The sequence below is a fragment of the Sceloporus undulatus genome, chromosome 5 (genome assembly GCF_019175285.1).
Source record: "Sceloporus undulatus isolate JIND9_A2432 ecotype Alabama chromosome 5, SceUnd_v1.1, whole genome shotgun sequence".
Lineage (NCBI taxonomy): Eukaryota > Metazoa > Chordata > Lepidosauria > Squamata > Phrynosomatidae > Sceloporus > Sceloporus undulatus.
Window position 1 is genome coordinate 33,384,531 of NC_056526.1, and position 20,449 is coordinate 33,404,979.

The 20,449-nt window shown below is 41.1% G+C and overlaps 1 protein-coding gene across 2 annotated transcripts in view; it reads left to right on the forward strand.

Annotated features, from left to right (window-relative positions):
* Nucleotides 1-20,449, forward strand: part of CSF2RB (colony stimulating factor 2 receptor subunit beta) — a 36,443-nt gene that overhangs the window by 4,490 nt on the left and 11,504 nt on the right. Inside the window, exons 2-9 of one of the 2 annotated variants that reach the window (XM_042466485.1) lie at nucleotides 165-357; nucleotides 2,650-2,776; nucleotides 7,439-7,602; nucleotides 10,607-10,764; nucleotides 15,280-15,451; nucleotides 17,307-17,445; nucleotides 17,542-17,717; nucleotides 18,201-18,340. In XM_042466485.1, the coding sequence (XP_042322419.1) occupies nucleotides 297-357; nucleotides 2,650-2,776; nucleotides 7,439-7,602; nucleotides 10,607-10,764; nucleotides 15,280-15,451; nucleotides 17,307-17,445; nucleotides 17,542-17,717; nucleotides 18,201-18,340 (1,137 nt within the window). In that variant the 5' untranslated portion in view covers nucleotides 165-296. The remainder of the gene's footprint in view (nucleotides 1-164; nucleotides 358-2,649; nucleotides 2,777-7,438; nucleotides 7,603-10,606; nucleotides 10,765-15,279; nucleotides 15,452-17,306; nucleotides 17,446-17,541; nucleotides 17,718-18,200; nucleotides 18,341-20,449) is intronic. The other variant, XM_042466486.1, reaches the window with a different exon arrangement.

Sequence of the window (20,449 nt, forward strand, 5' to 3'; positions counted from 1 at the left end):
TTTTGCAATTGTAATGCATGTGTTTTTTTATATTTATGTGGGTGGAGGGTTGGGGTCTGTGATGTTTCATGACATTGCATTTTTATTCTTTATTGTAACCCACCTCCATCTGTAGCGAGAGGTGGGTTAAAATTATTGTTGTTGTTGTTGTTGTTGTTACACAGGAGGCACAGGAAGAAAACTATTTAATTTGAAGAGACACCAGGAAGGGAAACATCAACCAAGCAGTATTCAATGCACAGAATTCGCTTCTATCATAGGATAATTCTTCAGGGGAAAATAAATACGAAAAGAATATGAGGTCCTATGGTATTGTCCTGGCTTTCAGCCTTATCTCTTTGGTCACTGAAGCTCGTGGTAACGTTTTTATTAACCTCATATTTTTCCTACCTCTGTTTTCCATTTTCTGCTTTCATTTCCTTTACTGTTTTGTATACATTTTTGCATCTGTCTCCCTGGATGTTACAAAGGCCTTGCAGGTTTGTCTAGTGTATAAAAGCCCATTGTGTCACATTCTAATGTTACATTAAGAAATGAGAATCAAAGTGGGGCTATCCAGATAGGAGATGGTTAGGTGGTTATATGTGCATTCCATGAGACACAGTAGGCTGCAGTCTTGGAAAGCCCTGTGAGGAGAGAAAAGTTTGGGCCAGACAGGGAGATTTAGGGTGTACCTACACTGTAGAAATAATGCAGTTTGACAATACTTAAAGTGCTGTTGCTCCATCCTATGGAACCTTGGGATTTTTAGTTTTACAAGGTCTTTAGCCTTTTCTGCCAAAGAATGTGAATGCCCCAGAAAACTACAAATCCCAAGATTTTGTTGGATGGAAACATGGTTAAAGTTGTGTCAAACTGCATTTAGATTCACTGTAAACCTATCTATACAGACTCTGGTGCCCTAAAGGTTTAGTTTCTATCATGTAAATTTTTGTTGTGTAAATAAATGCTTTAAATGAGAGAAAGATAAAGTACCAATGTCCTATATGGACAGTAAAGACTGGGAAATCAGTCAGTTTCACTTTCTTTTGAGTTTGAACCTTTTAAATCTGAAATGCCTTTTATTCTTAGAGTGCAGATTGTGAATGTTTGTAAATTCTTATAGGAACAAATTTAAGCACCCCCCCCCCCCCCGGTTGCTTTGCACTTGACAAATTCAACACATGCAGCTGTCCCAGCATGGCAAAGTCGGGATTGTGTTTTCCTTCCATATATGTGTTAAGAAAGAAGGGCATCTCCAGAAAAAAGAAGTGGCAATGAACCATAATTCAGTGCTAACATGACTGAATTCACAGAGCTCAAGCCTAGGCTTTTAACAGTGAAGCAGTCAAAGCCCTAGAGCTGGATGTCATATTTGGCTTCTCCCACATTTGATTTTTTTTTAAATGGAATATTTTTCTATTGCAAATACATAGAATTGAATTTTGATACATTCTTATTTTTTTTAAAAAAAACTAGTTGAAATGTAATTTATGGAGATTACTCATGATTGTACAAAGTGTCTGGTATTGTTTTTCAGAGAGTTGGCTAAGTGCAGCTGCTTTATTCTAAGGAAGGACCAGTCAGTGCCAGAATTTAAGGCCCTGCTGGTTCTCAAAAGAGCGATAGACTTGCCATCTCTCTGTTTTGGCATTTTTGCAGCAAGGAAGTGGACAGTGTAGTTCTCCAGAACCTACCAATGCTGAGTTCTGGAGTACTGTATTGTACTGTGCTGTACATGGAGTCTCTATTTAGGGGTTTGTCTAAGTGCAGAGTAGTTTGAAATGGAGCCCATGAGGTGAAATCCTATACCACACTATACACATTCAGTGTAAGCAGAAATTACACTGAAGTTACTGGGATGAAGCATTGTGAGTGGTGACAGAAAGGGCTTCTTTCTCATGCCATTTTCTTGCTTGCAGTAAACATCTTCTTTCCAGGAAGTGCATGAAAACATGGGTTCCAGAAAGGGAGCCTTTACTGGGGCCCAAGTCCTACTGAACATAGTGGGACTTGTTTTGAGTAAATATGCAAATAGTTACACAGTAAGACTACAATTCAATGTACCTATACTTAGGAGGCAGTCGCATTGACCTTGATGGTGTTTACATCCTATTAAATGTTTTGGCCGGTGCTGGAAAATTGTTTTTTTTAAATTACAGCTCACAGAATCCAGTGGCCACATTGGCTTGTGGATTCTGGCAGCTGTAGTGCAAAATGTACTTTTTCTAAACATTGCTCTGGGCTGCGAGTAGTTTATGGATGGGTGGGTGAGTGTGATGTGAACATGATAGAATGCATATGCCTGTGTACACATAGGCGCAATGTGAGCATAAGACAAATTTCAGAGATTTCTTTGAACAACTGGGGAAATGGAAAAATCTTTGTGCAACCTTTTGAAACCACAGGCTTCTTCTTTAGGCAAAGATGTGTACACATATCAGTGGAGGAAACAACCAAAGTTACTAAAGACTTCCTCCCAACCATTCTCAGAACTATGACCATAAGAAGGAGGCAAATACATATATTCTTTAACTTTATATTATAACAAGCAAGGAATTAATTACTCATTAATCTTTAATTTCTTGTCTCTTATTACTTTTCTTCCTCCTCCTCACTCCTGAACAGGAGCCAGTGAAAATCTTTAGGAATATTTTGTTTCCTTTTCAGAAAGTCCACTGATGCAAACTCTGAACTGTTCCACTGATTATGAGTCATCTACAGCATGCACCTGGTTTGAACGACAGGAGGCAAGGAGCCTTGTCAACATGACCCTTTTCCATAGCGACACTTATCTGTGAGTCCCTGAATTCTTATCCATTGGACACACTAACGTGAAAAAAATGGTCAAGATGTAGGACTGGACTTGCCATCTGACAGGATGTGGCAGTCAGCAGATGTTGAGGAACAGTTGTTGTTGTCATTGTGTGCCTTCAGGTAATTTCCAACCTATGGTGACCCTAATGTGAACCTCTCATGGGTTTTCTTGGCAAGTTTCTTCAGAGTGGAGTTGCTATTGCCATCCTTTGATGCTGAGGGAGTCACCCAGTGGGTTTACATGGCCAAGCTAGGATTCAAACCCTGGTCTTCAATGCTGAAACCATTATACCACATGGCTGTCAGGTAGAAGTGTTAAGGTGTTGATGATGCCTCGCACCTTCTAAGCTAGCCTGCTACCCTCAAGTGCAGTGGAGGACACTGCCCCATTGCCATTACTGAAATAAGAATCAACTCCCAATCTAACCATCTTCTGTCTAAGAAAAGGGGAAAGGTGACATCTTGTCCTTTGCCTCAAGGAGCAAAATATATAGAGCTGGCCTGCAGAGATTGTTGGCCTAATGGAAAGGATATTTGGGAAATTCTGCATTTCATCACAAACTGATATGCATTTTCTGGACTGTTGTACAAGTTAGAGCATAACTATCCATTGACTTTCACACCTATCTTATGTTCCAGTCACTTCTTGGCTCAAAAAGAAGTAGTATTAATCCATGTTTAAAATATTCAGATTTTTAGGAGAAAGAAAATGCTTTAAAAAAAAGAATGTAAACATCTGAAAGGTTAGTCATATTAGTTTTTTGCTACAAAAGTGTTCAGGAGAAGCCCTTTTCTCACTCCCACCACCATCACAAGCTCGATTGATAAGGTGATGAGAGAGGACATTCTCGGCAGCTGGCCCTAAACTCTGGAATTTCCCTCTGTGTTGTCCTTTCGTTGGCAGCTAAAACCTTTTTATCTAGATAGGCTTTTAAAATATGAGCTAGCAGGTGCTGCAAAGTTTTAACTGAACTTTACTTAAGAGCTTTTTACTTTTTGAAATTACATTTTATTCTATTAACAACAGGCTGAATTATTTTAATACTGTTAATAGTTTAATTCTATTTAAGGTTTACTTTTTGTGTTTTTAACTTTAATCTTTTAAACTGAAACATTTCAGTTCCAATTTTGGGGAAAAGGTGGGATACAAATAAATACAGTAACAATAACAATGAGATGATGGTACTTTAAAGATTAACAGATTTATTGTGGCAAGTTCACTTCATACCATGAAAATGTTATGCTGCAGTAGATTTGTAAGGCACCACAAGACTCTGGTTAAGTTTTTGCCCTGTGTCTTACCTTTTTTCTTGGTAGTTGTGTTGGGGGAGGCACCGTTTGTACTGTCTGAAGAACTAGCTAGTGAGTACACTATGACAAAAGCCTCACAATATCAAAGGTTAGTGTTCAGCGGTGAATATTAGTCAGCTCCAACTCCACATCATTCATTTCTGGTTTAGCCCACACATCTGCCCTTTTGACACTCCAGGCTTCAGCTGGCTGCTTCAGGGGAAACTAGGAGAGTTTGCAATCCTGACCATCAAGATTCAGACAAGAGGTTATTTTTGCCTACCCTGTACTTATATACTTATGAGAATGGTTGAATTGGCTTCGGGTTTATGTGATGCCATTAAATAGAAGGCCACTGTTGAGATTGGGGAAATGGATGTACTCCAGGTATTAAAAGTAAGTGTCCTGGGTCACCACTACAATGAAAGAGGCTTCTTCAATTTGACCTCAGTGCCTAGGGTCCAGATAGCAAAGGGAACATGTTTAGGGCCATTTTGGACAAGGGTGTCTCTTTCTGATTCACAGGCAGGGGTGTCTGGCCAAGAGCAGTTTTTGAAGCATTTATGGTTGGCTGATTACTTCCATTCTACAATGTCCTGCTCCTAGTCACCTAAATTTTCCCATACTTGCCTTGGCTCAATCCCTCATTCAATCCAGTTAAAAAGAACAAGGTAGCTGGTAATGAAAAAGACTTTACCTATAATACTGGAGAGATGCTGCCAGTTAGAGCAGACACCATGAATCTAGATCAGGATTTGTCAGCTAGGGCTGCTTGGAACTCCAAGTTTGCAGGGGGGGGGGGGGGGGCAACTTTTTTTGACCTGTAGATATAAAAATTTTATGTAGAGTTTCCCTGGGACCTGAAAATTAAGTTTTTACAGGGTAAAAATGTTGATTAGGCTAAACTAGATGGATGAACAATTTTATGAGGTCTGAGACATCTTCCTGTAGAAGGACTATTAGACAAGTTTATGGTGTAGAGATTGAACCAGCTTTATTCTTTTGTTACTGGGTCTGTAGAAAGAGAAGGGGAGTTGAATAACTCATTCCTCAGAAGAGAGGTGAAAGATGGATTCATTTCATAGCACATTCTTGGCACAGGCCTGATGAATATAAAAATTCGTCATGCAAGAGTTGCAGGCTTACTGAATGATCATCATATAGTTTTATGCACGTAGATTTTTATCTCATGTTTGCAAGCTTTGGAAAAACAGAGTTTGCAATTATGTAGAGAGAACATTATACATGTAAAGTAGCAGTCATGGGCCACTCATATGAGTGGGATGGTGCATCTACTCTGTTTTTTGTCTCAAAGACACTTATGTTAAAATTCCTCTTTTTAGCCTCATATGATAAAGTTCTTAGAAGCTTCCTGAACCCCATTCCCAATAGTTTTGGCATCATGAATAGCTCTTTTAAACTTCAGACTAAAAGCTAGAGCATATTCACTGCTCCTCTGGTATGGAAGCCACCAAGTGCCACCCTGATACATTTACATGAGATAATAACAGTACATGCTGCACACATTTAATTGCCATGAACAGGAAAGGATCAGGTTTTCTTTTCTGAATGGGAAAACATAAAGAGACAAGTTTCTTAGGAACAAGGAAGTTGAAGATAACCACCTGTTCTCCTTGGTCTCCTCTAAAAGATGATGGGGTAGTGCTTGTTATTTCATCTATCTTTAACTTCTTCTTTTTTTAAAAAAAATATACTTATTAATTTTAACACAAATATCTAATTCACAATCAAAACCATAAACTTTCAGAAAGAAAAATATAAAAAGAAAGAGAAGACAAAACAAAGAGACAAAAGAAGAAAAAATACATGTACATATATAACTTAAAATAAACTATAAATAATATAGAATACTAAAACACATAACACTAACTAAGATGCAAAAGAGCAGACACTCCTCCCAGTCCAGACGGTAATGATAGCAAAGGATAGAACAAAAAGAAAGACAAAATTCTGCCATTACAGTTCTAAGTGAATAATCGTACTACCAAAATTACTAGTAGCCTTAGTCACAAATTTTTGCATTATGAGCTTTCTTGTTGCTCAAAAAGGCCATATAAAAATAATTTTCAATTGGTTTTTCCTTTAAACCACTTCTGTTTTTGTCTGAAAGAGGAACTGCACATTAGTCTAACAGAAAAAAGGAAGGAGTGCTCATAGGGAAGACAAGTAGAGAGAGGGAAGTGGAATCAACAGAAACATTTTGATTACTCCCCAACATTTTTCAGCTGAAAATAGTCACCATTTATCCCTAGCCAATTATCTTTCCTCCTGCCCATTACAACCCCCGTATTTTTCAGACGTTCCCCTTCATAAACATGAGAGAAGGGGATGGGCTTCTGGACCCTGGCCCTACTTTCAGTGCCAGTAAGACTGCCAGTTCCATCCTCTGTCCTCTCCACAACTGCTGGAGATATGCAATGGAGAGCTGCTAGGATGAAGGCAATGGTTGTGGCAATCCTACCCCCATTTTTGTGTCTTTCTGTGAAAGTGGCTACTATAACACTGCTAAAGATTCTTCTGTCCTGTTATTAAAGTGACCACTGCTGTTTTGATTGGTAGTAGTAGAGAATTCACAGCCTTCATATGATGGTTCCCTTGCAAAGCAACAAATATTCCCTAACCTGTTTCTGCCAGCCAGGAAGCTCTTACCTCTGATCCCAACCAGACTCTTGTTTGCTCTTTCTGTGACAAATTAAAAATGCCCTCTCTGTCTTTTCAGCCAGAACACAACCACTTTCAGTGTCCTCCATGCTCTAACATTGTAATGCATTGATACTATTTCAATTGCCCTGGGATTTCTAGTCATGGAGTATATTTAGATTTCTGTGCCAGGAAATTCTAGTGTCTACCAGACTACAAATCTTAAAAGCAGTTAAAGTGGAATCAGTGTGCTGTCACTATGTTGTGTGAGAGATAGCTTTTTCTCTACTCTTTGAGGAAGAGCTTCACATGCTACATTTCTGTGTGATCGGTTGGCAAGAAAGTGGATGTCAGCAAATCTCATTTTGCAGAGTTTGTACACTTAGTGGATGAAAATATCCTTTAAACAAAACACATGAACAAATCACCATTCCCTTCTTCATCAGTGGTAGTAGACACCATGAAGAGGTCTTTGAGATCTGAGCAGGGTACATACCATTCCAAGGTGTTTTCTCAGCAAGCCTATAGAGCTCATTCAAATATGCACAGTCAGGCTGCTTTCTGGGACTTCAGTGCCAAAATGCCCTGAAGCTCCTCTGCTTCTAGTGAAGGTTCTTTCAGTCAAAGCTACCTGTTAACATGTTTGTTAATTACTGTAGTAAATAAAACATAGTTCTTCTGGTGCTTACAGGAGCCTCGAAAACATGACATGCAATTCCCAAAAAGTAGGCTCTTTAATACAGTGGGAGTGCCACAGGACGCAGACTTTATTCAACATATGGCTGAAGAATATCTTCATTTTCAAACCACAGCTGTCACTGGAGGCCCAACTGAATGTCAGCATCTTCAATAACAGTATGTATTCTCAAGAACTGGAATGGCTCTTCTACCCATGGGCTATTTTCCTTTAGTCCAGTAGAGAGAATCAGGTCCAAAACATTGGACCTAGAACTTAGGAAAAGTTCCTTTTTGGACTACAAATCTCAGAATGAGCTAGCCACAATGGCCAGTGGCCATGCTGACTAGGGGATTCTATGAGTCGCCATAAAAAAATAAATCTGTTTCAAGCTTTGGGACAAATATAATTTTAAACAAGCTGGAATGGTTGCCATGGCAAGGAAGTCCAAGCAAAACAGTTAACAAACCCCAAATTACAGAACTTATAAATCACCTCCACAACATAACTATAACTACCTGCATCCTCTCACTCAGGGAGACTTGAGCAGAGGAAAGGATACCATTGGGCACTGTAATAGACAGTGCCAGCATGCAATTTATCTAACCAAGGAGATGCAATGTTTAAAAGCCAAAGCTATTTCCATCTTTGCCCCCAGCTCAGGCTTGTTGTCCAAGTCATATTCTTGGTAGAAAGGGTTAGAAATTTGTCATAGGTTTGCCCTTCCTTGCTCCTTCATCCAACCAACTCTTCCTCATAGCCCTGGAAGCTAAAGTTTTCTCCTGGTTGGCATTCACTCCTGTGATCAAACTACAGATAGAAGATCCATCTTTTTCTGTAAGCTGACCCACGGAATTGGCATTTATTACAAGTAAATGTAGAATGTTTAGGGAGTGATAAATGAACACCAGACAAGACTTCTGACCTTTTTAAAAATTTTGGTCAGCTAACTGAACAAATAGCAAATCAATATTCATGAAAAGTATGGCAGTCATTGATTTGAAGTGCAGCTTTCAGGTTTGTTTAAACCATCTCCTTATTCACTTGTTTTATGACATGCTACACGCACTGAAGAAGACTGGGCACTAAGTATAGCATCCTAAAAGCAGGAACAAGCAGACAAATGGCTTAGAATCAGGAAGTGAAGGCATGGGCCTAATAATAATAATAATAATAATAATAATAATTTTATCTCCTGCCTCTCTATCCATATAGGAACTCAACAAAACTTTAAAACAGTACAAATTAAAAACAATACAAGCATTAAAATGTAGGCACAAAGTTCAAAAAATTATTAAACAATTTTAAAAGGTTAAAAACATTACACATTGATACTTAAAATGTATTGAAAACTCTATGAAAACCTTAAAATCTAAATAACACAGCGTTTAAAGTCCAACCCAATGCCAGAGTCACACTGCCCACTTGAGCAGATGGTGGGCGGTGTCACAACATTTCTGCAGTGCAACATTTAGACACACTGCACCAAAGAAATGGGGAAAAGTTGCCACTACAGTGGCAAGGGGGGCTTTTTGCTGGCTCCAAAAGGAGTGGATTTCTCCTGGTTCTTTTGGAGCTGGCAAATTCCTAGATTGAGAACAATGTGTGCAGTTGCTGCAGCCCCGATCTGGTGCTCAAAGGGGCGGAGGCAAGTTGTGCCTTTAGGGCTGTCTGTTTAGCACCTAAGACTCTAGAGACAAGGGTTTGAGTCTCTACTTGACTCTGGAAACCCACTGGATGGCACTTTCTGCCCCAAAAACCCCTGTGATAGGTTCACTTTAGAGTCACCATAAGTTGGAAACAACTTGAAGGCACACAACAACTTTCTGAATAGTTTAACATGGCTTTATCTTTTTTTGGGGTTTATGATCTAGCTTTCTCTTTCAGTGTCCACTTTATGCACCACCAAAACCAAGGAAACACACATGACAAAAACAAAGGGCTGTATTAAATTTACACATGCTAATTTACATGCAAAGATAAAAAAATAGAAAAAACCCACTACAATTTCATTTAAATTACAGTACCTTTTGCTGTAATAGGAAAGGCTGGGATGATATGATTTCAATATCCACTCAGTCTACTGTTCAAGTGTTAATGGATAGTGTGGAACTTCAAAGCTCTTGTTTTCTCTCTGCCCCAAAACTTTAAAAGTTGTTTTATTTTGGTCTGCAATGGCATAATCCCCCAGGCAGCATGGACATTGGCTATAACCAGAATGTGCAGAATCCTTCAGTGACTACAAATCTCTGAAAGTCTTAACTACCTTTGCTGGCTGGGAAATCCTGGGCACTGTAGTCCAAAACAAAAACAAAAAAAAAATTAAAGTTTTAATTTCGCCTTAGGGTTCTTTATCTTAAAATTGAGCTTGGACTGGCTAGAGGACTGTTCTATGACAACCTTTCAGTTATAGAACAGTCACTGAGATACTGGACAGCCCTGCTAATGTAGGACACATGGCCGTGTTATTTAAATGCCAAGGGTTCCTGTGTAAATAATTGGCTTTTAGGAACTGGTTTTGGGGCAAATGCAGATTAAAATGTATGTAATAAGAAAGAATATACCAGATAATATTCCCTTTTCTTTACCCTGGCCAGAGCCCAGGTCCATACTGGCCAGAATAATACAGGAACAGCCTAGAATATTCTGTCCCCAAAACTGCCTCAACATCCCCCTTTTACCTTGGGTACTCTGTTGCAACACTGAATGGCTGTTCACACATGCTTCTCACCACATGCATCTGGTGCATCACAGCTGGAAAATGAAGTGCCCAGCATTGTTCACACAGAGCAAGTGATCTGTGGCAGCAACAGTAGTGCCAGGTGGCACAGTTGGACTCATTGTAAAGAGCCTGCCAGTGTTACAGTGGAGGTCTCTGGATCCTCTGGGAAGATCCAGGAGGAAAAAGTGAGTTTATTTAAGCTGTATTATGGTGCAGTGGAACTGCAGGATTGGTGCTGAACTGGCCAAACATTGTCAAGATTGTTTATATCAGAACCAGGGATTGTGCCCTGTATCATCCAGACTGCTTGGTAGGACGATGGGGAGGATGCTTTATTTTGCCCATGTAGACAACCCCCGAGTAAAGAGTGCTGCCATAGTGTACCAATGCTTCCTCAAGAATATCTCAGCTTTTCCATATAACCAAAGTTATCTTGTGCTTTTCTTTATTGATTCTCTCAGTCCAGCCTCTGCCACCCCAAAAGCTAGTGGTGAGTGTTACAGAAGATGGTGACTCCTTGTTGATATGGGAACCAGGTGATGGAATGAATAGAAGCCATTGGTTGAATGGTGCCCTGGATTTTGAAGTCACCTACAAACGGTTTTGGGAACCTTGGGAGGTATCTGTGATCACTTTTAAAGCTGTTAGCAAACATTTATGTTTGTATCTCTGTCGTGCTGTTAATAATGATGATCAACATTGGGTTAGAATTCAGAGACACAGGAGATTATTGCATGCCAGATCTGTGCCGGGATAGACACAGGTTGTAACAGTTACCAATGGATCTTATTGCAGTGCCCCATGCCCATGCTGTAGGCAGCCCATATCCAACTCAGGCTTCTCTGGCAGCTTTTCATGAATGGGATTTTCCCGTTTTTGAAAGCTGCCAGAGAAGCCTGGGTTGGATACGGGCTGCCTACTGCCCAGGCACAGGATAATGCAATAAGAACCATCTGTGGTGGTTACAACCTGTGTCTATCCCTGCGTGAATTTCATGTGCAACAATCTCCATAGCTGTGTTAGTCTGGAATATGAGTTTTCAAAGAGATCTTGTAGCACCCTTGAGAGTAATTGTGTGAAAGAAGTTTTAGTATAAGATATAGGGATGTTAGATAAATGACACAACAGTTCCATCAGGAGAGTTCCAGTGGTACAAAGATGACAAAAGGCTCATTGAAGGACAGAAAGGGTTGAAAGTTGAAAACAAGGCATTCGTCTCCTGCTTGACTTTCTTACACCTTTAATGGTTGTATAGAACAAGGAATTCAGTAGGTATTGCTGACATGACAAGCACTACCTTCTGAAATTCTCTCTTCTTCACAGCTATTAAATGTATAAGAGCCCTGTCACATATTTCACCTGGCAATTCTCTTCTCAAGCAAGAAATTCTTCCAAGCCTATTTACATGTAAAATCATTGACCAGAAACCCTTTCCTTCATGCTTTGTAGGAATGAAAGATCTTTGACTGCTATGTGGTTGGTGGACATGGTGAGGATGGCTGGATGAGAGGTTGACCCATGCAGCCTTGCAGCTTACTCATGCATGCTCCAAATCAGTGGTGGGCAACTTTCTAAAGTCAGAGGGTCATAATACACCCCTACCTCTGGACTCATTGGAATGGTGCCATGCCCCCAAAACTTGCCACTGGTATCACAAAAATGAAGAATCAATTGCACCATCTCTCCATGGTATTGGAAGGTGTGGCAGAGTGTCCTCCTGCATCAAAAATCCCTGGCAGTGTTAGGAAGGAAGAATGGGGGGCGAGGAGGCATCTTTTGTTATTTTTTCTACACTTTTACCAGTTTGTTATCATGCTTTGCAAATGAGGTTCACATGGATGCATGTATTTTCTACATGTTGCATAGTCTACAACATTTCACAGATGAAAACTGGGATATGTGTGGCAAATTACCAATGAGGAAGAACACACAAGCTTGGAGATGCTGCTGCAGTTTACTTTTGCCTGTGCCTACTGAGAAGAGCAAAATTCTTTCCTTCCTCTCTTCTCCCCTCACTAGATTAAATGAGTGTAAACTACTTTTTCACGCTGAACTCAGTTTGTAGCAATTAAAATGAGGACAAAACCACTAAACTTGCTTAGCAGTTTATGATAGAATTCCCTATTACCATAACAAACATTATGCTAAAGCCTATAGCACCTTACGCAAAAGCTGAAGAAAAGCCATGTTATATTTTCCTTCAAGAGAGAGAAACTGGGACATTTTAAAAGTGGTTGAAAAAATGGGATGAGTATGGACTAACTGTAATTTTCCCTGGACTTTTGGAAAGTATGATATTGCCTACCTCTGCAGCAACTACACAAAAGGTTTTATTTGAACTGGCTGGTAGGTTCAGAACTGAGGCCTTGTACAGACAGGCCAAAATAAAGCTGCTTTCGGTCACTTTGGAGGTATGCTGTTTAAATGATGCAGGTGTCCTAAGAGGCCAGAAGCCATGCCAAAGCCACACTCCAGTCCTAAGGACTGGAGCGCAGCTTTGGCATAGGTTCTGGCCTCTTTAAGATGTGTGTGTCATTTAAACAGCATGTCTCCAAAATGACCCAAAGCAGCTTTATTTTGGCCTATCTATTTGGACCCTGAGTTAGACTTTGGACAGTTTATTATTTTGAGACACCCATTTCCCACAAAGAGAATTGCAGTTTTCCCCATCTCTTCTTGGAGCAATAAGAGTCTCCTTTCTGAAAGATTAAAATACCCATATTTTCCGGTGTATAAGACGACTGGGAGTATAAGACGACCCCCAACTTTTCCAGTTAAAATACAGAGTTTGGGATATACTCTCCATATAAGACTACCCCTCTTCCAACGCACACCAAATAAAATTTTTAAAAACATCAGATTTGATTTCAGTATGGTAATTTTAATTCAAATGCTTGTGACATGCAGATACTTAGCAGGAAAACTTGTTGTATACAAAGCCTGCTTGGATTGGTTAGCTCTCCCTGCCTGCCCAGCCCTCCCCGTCTCCAAGACTATCAGAGCGGTATTGCAAACATGGCTTTTTTTCCATACCCAGGCATCCTGGATGCCTGCAGCTTGCTCCGTCCTTCAATTACAAATGCAGTGACTGCAGATTCTCCAGTCTGGCTCAGATGTTTCAGCACCTGCCCTATAAGATGACACCTGGTGTATAAGACAACCCCCAACTTTTGAGAAGATTTTCCTGGGTTAAAAAGTAGTCTTATATGCCAGAAAATACAGTATATGAGGAAGGTCTGTGGATTAAGGGCTGAGTTCATGCTTTCCAGGCAGAAGGCCCCAGTTTTGGTCCCATGTTGCATCTCTAACATTTCAAGGTAGAACTGGGAAGGATTTCAGTTTGAAACCATAGAGAATAGTTGTCAGGAAGAATGTAGACAAAGCTGGGCTAGAGGGGTGTATGCCCTGACTTGTATAAAGCAGTGAGCACAAATTTACTGCATTACAGAGTTAAAAAAACAAATGAGGATTACCTAAGAAAAGGGTGGGTTTTTTCCATTTTCAGTAGTAAATATGCTCATTCTATATTTCAGTTTTCATACCATAACACCCCATACTGGATCAGACTTAAAATGTTTCTAGTCCAATGTTCTCTTGACAGCGGTGTAATCTGTTAAGGAAAAAAAGCAACATGGGATATACAGTAAATGAAATAAAACATGTATGTGAGAGTCAGGGTGACTCAGCAGAAGCCAATTGGGAACCACACAGGTGTAAATGGTAATGGAATTAACAAGTCCTGAATGCCAAGGACAAGAAATGTAAAGTGGATAATTGGACACACCTGAATATTGTTAAGTGGTCAAGGCTGAGATGATGAAATCATTAATTGTAGGATGAACCAAGAGAACCAATGAGAATGGTGTACACGCCTACTGGGTGGAAACAGACAACAGTGGGTGGTACCATGCATTGACTATAATAATGACTATGCATCCCAATGTATTTTGTGGGTTGTAGTAGTGGGTAGTAGAGTATTGTTGTGTTGGATAGTTTTGGAGCTGTATATAGTAGAATAAAGTAGATCTTTTATATAAGACTACTGAGTTGTCTGGTGTCTTGGGTGAAGCTACAAGAACCAGCTGGATCCTGAAGAAGGGTGAAGACTTCTGTGGAAGCAAGAGTGAGAAGCCTTGGAGAGTTTGTCAGGGTCTTCAGCCTATTCTCTGTAACTCTGCTAAGCTATAACCACTGGCCAAAACTGGTCAGCGTGGTGCACAACCAGGTGGTGAGTTCCAGGCCAGAGGTGAAGAGCCACAAACTCCCATCATCCCTGACATAATCTGCACTGCAGAAATAATGCAGTTTGACACCACTTTAGCTGCTATGGCTCAGTGCTATAGAATTCTGGGATTTGTAGTTTTGTGAGACATTCAAGTTTCTTTATTTGAGAACTCTGGTGCCCCAACAGACTACAAATCCCATGATTTGATAGCACTGAACCATGGCAGTGAAAGCCGTGTCAAATTGCATTATTTCTGCAGTGCAGATTAGACTAAAGTAGCCAGCCCACTGCTTATGGGAAGCCTGCCAGTGGGACACATTTCAAACTGTCTGGTGTGATATGTAGCCAGTCTGAGTAGCAACCACTGATGGCTTCATCCTCCCTCAATTAATCCATTGCCCTTTTAAACCATCCAGGTTGACAGCCATCTTTACATCTTGTGGCAAATCTTTCCTGGGTTTAAGTATGTGCTATGTGAAGAAGGTATTTCTTTTCATCTGTCTTGGGTCTCCCAACATTTTAATTTCAGTGGGTGACTATAGGAGCCCTTTCACATTACACAATTATAGTGTTATGATTCCCCTTTAATGGTGATGGCTGCATCCTATGGAATCTGAGGATCTGTAGTTTGGAGAGACATTGGATTTCTCTGGCTGAGATTATAAATAACCCTCCCTAAATCGCAAGCTCCAGGATTACTCATGGTAGGTAAAGTGGAATCATAGTGTTATAACTGTATAATGTGAAAGGACCTTATATTTCAGTATTATGAGAGAGGAAGAGAAGCTTCTCTCTATTTCCTTTTCCATACCATTTTAAATTTTATAGTACTACATATTGTCTCCCATTACTTGCCTGTTTTACAAAGCTAACTACCAATCTCTTCCTTTTTTTTTCTTCTCTTGCCAGGATGCTTCCTCTCTTGTGGTCTCAAATGCCTCCCACTGTCTTCTCCGACATGATAAACTTGTGTCTGGGAACACCTATGTTGCTCGTGTTCGAAGCAAGTCTGGTCGAGAGAGCCAGCTTGCTGGGCAATACAGTGACTGGAGCTCTGTGGTAACTTGGGATACCCCAGAAGGTAATGTTACAAAGAACTGGCTGTTTGCCTGAGAGCAGACAGAGGCAAGATTAAACCTGGGAACCTGTGTACACTGTGTATGAGCTCAGCTGCTGAAAGAACTAGACAACAATCTGGTTAAACTATAGCGGGAAGTTGTGCTGTCTATGAGCTTTACGCTGTTAAACAAAGTTTCCTGCACATGCATGTTTCATGCCACTATTCTGCTATGTACAAAGCAGTATGGTTCATGAACAGCATACCCTTCAACATTTCACAGATAAAAACCAGAAAACGTGTGGCTAAGCAAAATCAGAGTGTGGTCAAGATGGCAAAAGTTATTAACGAGAAAGAACATATAAGCCAGGGGAGGCTGCAGCAGTTTGCTTTTGCCTGATTCTAGTGGAAGGATAAGATTTTGCTCCTCTCCTCTCCTCTCTTCCCTGCTAAGTTAATGGAGTGCAAAATACTCCATTATTCAATTCATTTCAATTTTCAGCAGTTGAAGTAAGCTGAGGACAAATGTGGAAGGTGAGAGGAGAGGGAAATGGACATTTTAAATGCATCTGAAAAGTGGGATGACAGAGGATTAATCAGGATTATCTCTGTCAAATCAAGATAGTTGGAAGATATAGAATAGTGCTTCCACAAGGGGATCTAGGGCCACCATAGAGGCTATAACCCATGCAACAGGGTTTGGGATCTCTCCACAAATTAATATATTTCAACAATAAGGATTTCATGGGACAGGAGTGAAAACATGAAAAGCACATAAGAGCATAGGCAGTGTCAAAAGAGAGTACCAGTAAATATAATATAATAATACAATGTCTTTATCAGCAGGCAGACTGGTGCCCTGAATTAGGGCTACTTTATACAGGGCTATGCAATTTTAACCTTTTTTGCTCTTTCACTATTAGATCTGTATGTTATTGCCTGTGAATTATTACATCTTTGTTGTGGAGATATGTTACCTGTAGATTAGGTCCCCCTCTTTTGTGAATATAACCTTTCTCCACCAGTAGCTGCTATTGGAGGACCACCTCCCCCTCCCCCATATGAACCTAAGTACAATTTGTGATCTGCTTTAGACAATGGCTCTGCTGTATCTCCTATCACCAATAAATCCTAGTTTTGTAGGTACAGGTGACAGGGCTTTTCTATAGCAGCACTACAACAGTAGAATCCCTCCTTGAAGGAGATCAGGTTGACTCCATCCCTGCTGAGTTTTAGATGAGCCATTTAAACCTGGACTATTAAGTTGTTTGTTTGATGAAACTTCATATTCTTTGTCATGGTTTAATTAATGCTTTGTTTCTGCCCCCCCCTTCTTGTGCTTTTAATGCATTATCATATTTATTTATTTATTTAATTTATATCCCAGCTTTATTATGACAAGTTGTATTACTGTACGGTTTTAAATTGCATATTGATTTGAGAATCTGAGTGGGCAGGGAAGTGATCTCTAAATATTTCTGGTAGATAGAGATCTTGCTTTACCATATTTTTCTTTGGTGGCCAACTGCTATATTTCTTTGAAAGCATGCAAAATGTTTGCTTTAAGTCATTTCCCCTTCCAAGTTGCTTCTGGAATTCAGAAGCAGCAATAGTAGTGTGTATCTATGTGTGCGGTCTGTGACAGCTACTTACAGGACAAGAATGACTCTAGAATTGTTAAAATTCTCCATCCCTGTATTGAATGCACTGGGATTTTCTTCTTCAGCAAGTGTGATGCTGAATATATCCTCTTCAATTTATTTCTAGATTCCTAATGCCACCCATTACCAATTCCTCTTTCACTCTCTTCCTTTGTGCTTATTTTTGTTGATCAATGTGTGGCCCCCAGACCATGCTGATGTCTACTTTTCTCTATTAGATGAAGTTGAAGCTCAGCCCAAGAATCTTCGATGTCGATTTAACAGCATCAACCAATTAAAATGCAGCTGGGAGGTGAGGCAAGAGGTCACCAGTTCAGTTTTGTTCGCCTTGTTCTACAAAGACAATCCAGCATCACAGTGAGTTTCTTTTCAGCAAAGTTACTTCCAAATCTTTTGGGATTTTGCCCCCTCATTCTTGAATGTCTTCCGGATGTTGGATTCTTTGTTCTTCAGAGAGGAGGAATGCTCTCCTGTTCATGAAAAGGAACTGCCTTCCAGCCCTCTCAACAGCCCTCATCATGTCTTGCAAAGCTGTGAGATCAGTGTCACCAACCCAAATGGACAAAGCCAATACCTTGTGACTGTACGACCAAAAGAAGAAAAGAGAGAGGTGGATGCGAAAATGCAAAGTAAGACCTCTTTGGCAGGTTCCTGTATCCCTGGGTGTGCCCCCCCCAGTATATTTGTTAGTGCACTGTCATGAAAAAGCAAATGTGGGGATAAGGGCCACACTCAGCACAGATTCAATGGAATGGCAGATTTAGGCAGGGTCCAGCCAGCCAGGACATAGTCTATGGGTAATGAGGGTGTGACCTTGCTGAAACTAAGCATCTCTATACTTTTGAACTATGCTTCCCAGAATTCCTCAGGGAACATGGCTGGAAAAGCATGACTGGGAGATTCTGAGAATGATTATCAAAAAAAAAAAAAAAAAAAAGAAAGAAAGAAAGAAAAGAAAGAAAAAGAAAGAAAGAAAAAGAAAAGAAAGAAAGAAAGAAAAGAAAAGAAAGGAAAGTGAAGTTCCCAAGCTTTGGGTTCCCCAGCTTAAGCTAAAATCTTTGATTAACTTGATGCTTCAGTCCATACTATTGATGTGTCCTTTGCTTTTCTAGTTAAGACAGCTCCACCATATGACTTGTCTGTGACAGTACTGAATTATCATACATACAGACTGCAATGGAAGGACAAAGTTCCTCTAAACTTTAAACAGATGTATCAGATTTCATACTGGAAGACTGGAAACCCTTTGGAGGTAAGGAGTAAGTAGTAGGGATACGATTCTGTTTGGGATTTTTTTGGTTTTCTTGATGCTTGGCTCAAGTATTTATGAGCTCTGTAATTTATGAACACTTGCTTGACCAAGGAGTGAAAATTTGCCAAAGAAGTAATGGACAGACACTTCAGTGAGAAATCTGATGTTCAGGACCTTTTTCCTTATGTAATAAAAGTAACTGTGCCTCAGCAATTCATTTTGTGTGAGTCTCTAAAAATGTAAAGATAAACACAGGCCATCGTTTTTACTTAGGGGGGATACAGACAGGCAGAAAGGGGTGCCGAGATGACACCCCTTTCTGCCCCACACGGAGGCCACAACAACCAAACTACGTGGCCTCTGGAAGTCCTAAAAAGAACCCACTCCTGGCGGGTTCCTTTAAGGGTGTGCGCTGGGCGCTGTGCAACGATGTCGTCTTCACAGTGCCACACTATTTGGATGCAGCACTGCACGTACGTCATTATGGCGGCCCCCATGTGGATGGCACGGTAGGGATCGGGAGTGTGCAGATTCTCCGCTCTCCCAAGCCCTAAAATCAGCCCCAGGCCGGCACATAGTGCCAGTCTGTACCAGACTTTAGACACTGTGGAAGGGAAAGATAGCTGACTGTTTTATGTTTACCTACCTTTTACCAGTCACTATCAAAACATCTGTTATAGCTTCAGATCATAAAAGTATATGTATGCATGTGTGTTTCACATACACCTGACATTGTACAATAGCATACACAATTACAGTAGGATCACCTAGATAAATTGGTATTCCCCTTTTAATTGTGTTAGGGGCTGTGCAGGAAGCCACCCCTTTTACAGCCAGATTGGGGCTGCAGCAACCGCACGTTGTGGCCCAGATCTGACCTTTGTAGGGTACAAAAAGGAGCCACATCCTGCAAAGTGCATGATAGCTGTGGTGCTGCAGCTTTACGGTGCTCCTTCGGCATTGCATTGTGCAAACACTGTGCCAGAGGAGCACCATGATGCTGCATGTCATGCGGTGCAGTGTGGCATGCAGCGTCATGTAGCCCTAGGGGTGCAGCCAGGGTGTGAGTCATGTAGATGCTATGCCCCAACTCTGCTTGCAACCCAGCCCAAACTGCCAGTCTGCACAGGGCCTTAGGAGATTATCGCACTGCGTTCTGAGAACGTTCTGATCACGTGATGAGAACGGAACGCATTTGAGTATACCGCACGTATGTGTTCCAATCGGGTTCTCAGAACGCTTAAATGTGTTCCAAATGTGTTCCAGGAGGGAACGGATTTGAATGTGTTCTGAATGTGTTCCCAGAGAGCTGAAACGTGATGAAAACATTCCAAGAGAAGTGTGTGCGGTATTCTTATCCGTTCTCAAATCCGTTCCCTCATTCCTCCGTCTCCTGATTGGCTGAAAGAATGACAGGCAGGGAGGCAGGGAGACAGGGAGGCGAGCGACTGCAGTGAGGGAAGGTGTGTGTGTGTGAGGGGGGGAAAGAAGGAGGGAGGGAAGGGAGGAAAAAGGGAGGAAAGGTGGGACAAGGAAGAGAAGAGGAAAGCAGGGAAAGAGAGGGAAAGAAGAGACCAGAGCAGAGAGCAAAAGAGAGAGGGTCTGGCTGCTTCTCCGGGGGTCTCTAGTGTCATGTCCAGTGGGTCTCCTGTGCTGTCACAATGCAGGAGGCAGGGATGCCCAGGACCTTCTCCTCCTTCCCTCCAGGAGGGAACCCACAAAAGCTCCTCTGTTTGGAGCACCACACAAAAGCAAGCAAAAAACTCCCAGAATTCCATAGCAAAGAGCCAGACAAGAGTTAAAGCGGGGAGGGGAGCTCACAACCTGAAGGCACACATTACATGCACACACACAGGAGCAAAAGGGTGTCAAGCTGCCAAAAAGGGGAAATGGGATGACAGCAGAGGACTCTTCTTTTCTAACCGGTTTAAAGAGCTGCTATGGCTGCCGGGGCTCTGCCCTTGGCCCAGTCCCCTCCCTGGCAACTTGCTTTCCTTCGGCTTGAAGGGACCTCCATGGAGCTCCTCCTTCCCTCAAGGAAGAGGAGACCAGGGCAGAGAGCAAGAGGGAGAGGGTCTGGCTGCTTCTGCGGGGGGCCTCTGGTGTCAT